General features: G+C 36.5%; 1 protein-coding gene across 1 annotated transcript; it reads left to right on the top strand.

The window, feature by feature from the left end:
* Positions 1 to 2,604: 2,604 nt before the first annotated feature.
* On the top strand, positions 2,605 to 6,069 carry LOC113734570 (putative late blight resistance protein homolog R1A-3). The gene has a single exon (XM_027261162.2). The coding sequence runs from the start codon at positions 2,605 to 2,607 to the stop codon at positions 6,067 to 6,069; it is 3,465 nt and encodes a 1,154-aa protein (XP_027116963.2).
* The last annotated feature ends 764 nt before the right edge of the window (positions 6,070 to 6,833 follow it).

Below are 6,833 nucleotides of genomic sequence, written 5' to 3'. Positions count from 1 at the left end.
TTTGGGGCCTAGCGTTGTGATTGGCGGAGAGTTTTACTCTGCCAAATTCAGTTGGTCACATTTAAGCATATCTACATATAGGCAAAGAGGACTACGGTCTTCAAGGCAAATCTATTTGGGATATAACCAATTGGAAGAGTTTGCTTTGCATGTAGAACCACCTAATCTATTTGGGAATATTTGTGTGGAAGATGTAAGAAGCATTAAGTTTCCTAAAATGATTGAGTCTGACTCATTTGTAATTTAATTTATGTAGCTCTCTTTTTCACTTTGGAAAAAAAAAAAAAAAAGTTGTTCACAAGCAGTGAGCCCACCACTTACATATGCCTCCAAGAGCCCGTTGCGGTAGCAAATAAAAAATACTAAATGTAAAATGAGAGTTCAATAAATTATAATTAGGAGTAAGAAATTTATAAAACATAAAGACAAAATATAAAGGAAAATATAAAAATTAGACTCTATACTGTTATATTTACTATGAATGTGACGCATTCATAATCATAGTTGAACTTCTTCAATTTATAGGATAGTTGATTTTTTTTTTCCTTTGATTTCCTATGTAACGTGTACATTGTTATCTTTGTTGCTATTTTAAAGTTATAGTAATCAAACAAACTAATAGTACGTTCGTTATAAGAAATTTGGTTAAAAAAGTTTGGATTGTGATTTTTCACAGAAAAATTTTTACGTTTTTCATGAATATATTTTTCAATCACTTTTTTACCTCACATACATGAAATTGTTATAATATATTTTTTTTCTACAAAAACTCTTAGAAATAGCAATCCAAACAGGAATTATTATTCAAAGTAATACTAATCGTACGGTAAGTACATACCAATCATATACATTTTTAAGGAAGTTAATTGTTAGTTTGGTATAGGACCCTTTATCAAAAGAAATTAAACAAAATAACAAATAAAATTTACTTATAATTATATTTAGGAGAGCCAAAATAATATAATTTTAGTTGACAACTAGAATTATAGGAAGGATTTTAAAATTCTGAAAACTTTTGCAGGGCGGCTGTCCCTGCCCATCCCCCTGTGTCAATTAAATTTTAGTTTAAAGATCTGCCAATCTTGTGGGACATAATCATTGAACTTGCTCATTAATTATTCAAGAGGGTTAGGTTAAAGCATCTTTGCCAATGTTCGTGTGGTATAAAATTTAATTGCTTTCGGCTGACTCTAAGCTGTACTAAGCTTTAAAAAAAAAAAATTGCTATACTAAGCTCCAAAAAACTTTCTGCTGAAGCGTATATATAAAACATGACAAATATCTTTCCAGCACTTATATTCTAGCATATAAACACGAACTAATCACCTTTCCTGAACAGCTAGACATCTGTTTAAGCACAAAACTAGCCCATGCAGGACTATACATTTCTGCATCCTTAAACAATTACATTTCGTTTTTAAGTTTCCTGATTCTATACTGAAATCCGCATCGATTAGCCGCCGTGCTAACTCTCATAATTCCTCATCTACTTCCTTAGTCATTTTCTTTGACGATTGTATATTGGTAACACTAATGCACTCCGGTAACATTAATTTTGTACATTATCGTTTTACTGTTTATATTTATTATCTTAGCGTTTATATTTATTATGATAATGCGCATTTATTATGCTACTGGTAATTGTTGAAATCCCAAATTCTCTATTTCCACAATCTCGAGGGTTGAAGAAGCCTCAATTTTTTTTTCTCGGACTCTTTACTTTGTTGGTCATGATTATTAATCTCCCAGATCAATGGTCATGATTATTAATACGAGAGCATTAGAAGAGAAAGTGATCAAATTTAGAGGTTTGCTCGAGAAAGAAAATTAGAGAGTTAGCTTGAAGATTTCACCACGCAGGACAACGTATGTTATTATTTATACTTTAATTTTCTAATACTTCAGCTTGGTTTGGTTTAACATAAGTGTAAATAATAACAGGACACTTGGCACAATATTATAAGTGGCATTGGATTGGCATAGAAAACATGACACCGAGGATCCCAAGTGCTTTTTTTGACCGCTCTCTTTCGTTATAACATTTCTCAGAACATTTGTTATGTGTGCAAGTTTACTTTACTTTGGCAAGTAGCAGATCATTGGAATCAAATTCTTGCATGCCAGTTGATGAACTAATGGAATTTATAGACCGCATTCTACAAAATCTAGCGGATTTAGACAATATTAGAAAATGTTCCAATAATGCATTTCTCTGTAATCATGAGAGATTGCCATACCAAATTTCCCCATTAAAATGTTGACAACAGAGTCAACTAATTTTATCAACTTCCTTTTGTAATTAGACATGAGCAAATAATATTGCTAATGACCCACGATTTATTTTCACACTAACTTTTGCTAAAATGACAAAATTGTAGTATCTTTTAAATCCTCAGATGCCCAACTCCCTAGTTGTAGTAGTATCAGTGTCTCGGGTCCACCTCGATGCCGATTCCACCTTGTTGCCAATAATTGATTGTCTCAATACTCTTCAGAAGAAGAAAAGCAAAGAAGTAATTCTCAGGAAAGAAATACTTGCTGGCTCTGCAATTAGTGAGATTTGCTTCTCTCTTAAAATTTGAGACCGAAATCCCTGCATAAGAGATGGAGATGGTCTCCACTTGCAGCATCGATCGGGTCTTACTTGATCTAGAGTTGCTCCTGAACAGCTTCCGAAGCCGGGATGATCCTTACCATGATCGGGTCTTACTTGATCGTGTTCGTGATGCAATCAAACGCATGAAATTTCTCAAAACATTTGTTATGTGTGCAAGAAAGTGGAGCCACTGCAATGATTTGTACTTGGAATCTGATAATGTAGTGAAGAAGGTGAGTCTTCCATCTTTCTTATCTTGCATTGAAGATACCGTTCACTCTCTTTTCCTTGTGTTGAAATCTGATGCACGTGACGTACGTTATGTTGGCAATGAAGTGTTCCCCAAATTGTTGAAACAAATCAAATCATTTAAGCAAGAAATCATCCAAGTTTACTTCACTTTGGCGAGCAGCAGATCATTGGAATCAAATTGCATGCCAGCTGATGAACTAATAGAATTTATCGACCTTATTCTACAAAATCTAGCGGATTTAACAATTAGCGATTTGTGTATTTTTGATATGGATCCCCAAGTTATTGCTCAATTCCAAGCCCTTGAAGAAAAGCTAACATTCTTGAAAAGCTTCATACCCTTTGCCAAATTGCGAGGAACTGCAGATATTCCTGCTTTGCTATTGGCTCACTTTGAAGTGATGGCTTTGAACGCAGCACGCCTCTCTTACATGTGTTCTTTTTGGGATGATGAGGAACGGCACAATCCTGAGTTCTGCTCCATGATATATGAGCAACAACAGAAAATCACGGCTGTTGATTTTCAAGTCTTTGGGATTCACATGGAAGTTCTTAGAGCTACAAGGTCCTCAAAATCATTGCATGATAGAATGATGGATAAGCAGATATTGAACAACTTCAATGATTCTCTGATAAGTTGTCTCTGGGAGCTGTTATGCTGCAGCTCTAGCTTTGTGGATTCTATGAAAGATGAAATGCGAATACTCTATGCAGGACTGAGGTTTTTTAGAAGCATTTTAAGGGAGCTGCAGGAGAAGATGGATGAGCAAAACGAAAAAATTGGTGCTCTTCTTAGTGAGGCAGGCATTATAATTTGCTCGCCCTCTCTAAACAGAGTGAAGGAAGGAGAAGTTAGATTCTCAGAATCCACAGAGGCCCTTGACTGTTATGATATGCTGGCTAATACCAACATCCATATCAAGCATTTTAAGGATCAGATCAGTGGCTCAAGCATTATTGAAAGTCTTCCTTCCTTTCATAGCTTAAGAGCGCCAGAAGTTAGCAAGACTTCCAGCCACATGCTATCAAAAGGTAAAATGCCAATAGCCCATGAAGTCATGGTTGGTCTTGATGATGAGGCAGGAGAAGTAATTGAACGACTTATATGGGGACCAGAACATGTGGAAATTGTTCCCATTGTGGGAATGGCTGGGCTTGGTAAGACAACTTTAGCCCAAAAAGTTTACAATGATAGTTCAGTAATCTGTAACTTCCACATTCGTCTTTGGTGTACTGTTTCTCAAGCCTATAACATGAAAAATGTGTTACTTCAAATTTTGTGCTCTGAAGGCAAACATTCCAGGATGGATGATGAGTTTCAAAATCTGGATGAACATGCGCTGCTTGAAAAGCTCTACAAAAAGCTAAAGGAGAATCGGTATCTTGTTGTTTTTGATGATGTCTGGGACATTAAGGTATGGAATGAGCTGAGAATTTCATTCCCGGATGACAAGAAAGGAAGTAAAATCATCTTCACGAGCCGATCTTCTAATGTGGCTTCACAGGTTGAATATGGGGGGAAACCTCACTATCTTCGCCCGCTCGGTGAGAAAGAAAGTTTTGAATTACTGCAGAAGAAGGTTTTTGGAAAAGAAGATTGTCCTCAAGCATTGCATGGGTTGGGAATGGAGATTGCCGAAAAGTGCAGGGGATTGCCACTTGCACTCGTTGTTGTAGCTGGGGTCCTAGCAACTATAGAGCATGATATTTGGGTTTGGGAAAAATTTGCTAAAAGTTTAACTTTAACCATGGTGTCTGGTACAGACCAGTGCAAGAAGTCGTTGGAGCTCAGTTATGAGCATTTACCATATCACTTGAAGGCATGCCTGCTGTATTTTGCTGCATTTCGAGAAGATGAAAAAATTAATGCCGAGACTTTGATGCGTCTCTGGATTGCAGAAGGGTTTGTGGAAAAAATTGAAGGAAAGAGATCAGAGGGCATTGCAGAAGAATATCTGATGGACCTTATTGGTCGAAACTTAGTTATGGTAAGTAAAAGCAGATCCATTGGTGGAGTCAAAACTTGTTACATTCACGATTTGATATTTGAGTTCTGTAAGGGCGAGGCGAAAGAAAAGAATTTTCTTCAGGTTTTGCGAGGATATGATGAGCTTTCTACCTTTAATGAGCCTCCCAACCTACCTCGGTTGTCCATTTGCTCCAGTGGAGAAGATTTTAGGAAGTCAAAGCTATTTTGCCCATATTTAGGTACTCTATTCGTTGATGGTACTCCAGGATATAATGAGTTTCAGTTCCATAACATCTCCTTCCTTTTTTACATCTACAAACATCTTAAAGTTCTGAAGTTAGAGGGCATTAACCTAAGGCTGAAGGAGCTTCCAACTGAAGTCGAATCACTTCTTTGTTTAAGGTACTTAGCCCTTGAAGCAGAGCGCATGAAATTCATTCCACCATCTATAGCCAAGCTCTCACATTTGGAAACCTTCTGTCTGGATTCTACAGCGGTTGTTTCATTGCCAGATAGCATCTGGAACATGAAGAAGTTGATGCATGTACATGTAAGACCCGTTTTTGATATTCGTCTGTCTTCCAACGACAATGTTGTTGAAAACCTCTCTACTTTACCCAATTTAGACACACTCTCTACTCTGTTTCTTTATCGTGACATTGAGAACATATTGAGAAGGATTCTCAACGTTCGCCGACTTAAAATTTTATATGTGCGGCAACAAAATAGAGTATGCTGCAACATGAGTCGACTAGTATGCCTAGAATCACTCACCTTAGATGGCCACGGCTCCTTTGATTCGCTGGAATATGTGGAGCTTTCTTTTCCCATGAATTTGAAGAAGTTGTGTCTTTTCAATCTGGGTCTTCCCTGTAGAAAAATGTCATTGATTGAACAACTACCCAATCTTGAAGTCCTCAAATTAAGACAGTGGTCAATGGAGGGCCAAAAATGGGAGCTGATGGAAGGAGGATTCCCTAAACTCAAGGTCTTGACATTAGAAGATGTAAAGGTTATGGAGTGGGCAGAGACAGACCCTGACAGTGATGATTACTTCCCGTGCCTTCATCAATTAAATCTCTACGGAATTTCTAATTTGGAAATGGTGCCTGCTTGTTTAGGCCGTATATCAACTCTTGAAACAATTAGAGTGCTACGCTGTGTAGATGGTGTCAAATCTTTGGCACGGGAAATTGAAGAAGCACAAAAAAATTATGGAAATGAGAATCTGAAGATCATCATCATAGATTGAAGGGCATCAGCTGGTTCAATATCTGGTATTTTTTTTTTTTGTCATTACTGTTAATTGGCTTGTAGCTTCTTTTGGTAGCTTTTTTGGACTTCAACTGCCTGTAATGCATGCACGAGCACATTGAAATTGATGAGCAAACAACTAGTTATTGCTCTGTTTTTTTCTTGATGATATCATCAGGGAGTGCTTCGGTTGGTTTTTCCTCTTGAGATTGTAATTGGTCATCTGCGTGGTCTGGCTTTCTTTGGTGCTTTTGTGGAAAATTAAGGTAAAAGTTGAAAAGATCGATGGCTCTTTTCTTGTCAAAAAATGGTGGAAACAATCAATGAGATTATTCTGATATTTTGCTGTTGGCCTATTTTGTGTAATTTCATTTTTCTGAATTTAATGATGGTTGTGTGCTATTTCTTTTCAAACATGTGTCAATTTGCCATTAAGGAACTTTGTTATCTTTCTTTTTTTTTTTTTTTTTTCTATTTGAGGTTCAAACTCCATCATTTTGATAGCATTGATTAACAATTTATGTTTGAACTCATGATTCTTGGAAGAATATGATAGCCCAATTTGGAAACCGCTATGATCATTTCTTTTCGGGTTATTATTACTTTACTCCCTTAACGTTAGATGTCATTATCAATTTCCCCCTTAACGTTATCTTTTAGTCACTTTGCCCCCAAAACTAACCGTCAAACTTAACGGAGTTTGTTAATTAAAGTGAAAAGACAAGTTTACTCTTAAAGTTATTATCACTTTACCCCTATAAA

The sequence above is a fragment of the Coffea arabica genome, chromosome 3c, assembly GCF_036785885.1.
Source record: "Coffea arabica cultivar ET-39 chromosome 3c, Coffea Arabica ET-39 HiFi, whole genome shotgun sequence".
NCBI lineage: Eukaryota > Viridiplantae > Streptophyta > Magnoliopsida > Gentianales > Rubiaceae > Coffea > Coffea arabica.
This window is presented reverse-complemented; position numbering and strand designations above follow the sequence as displayed.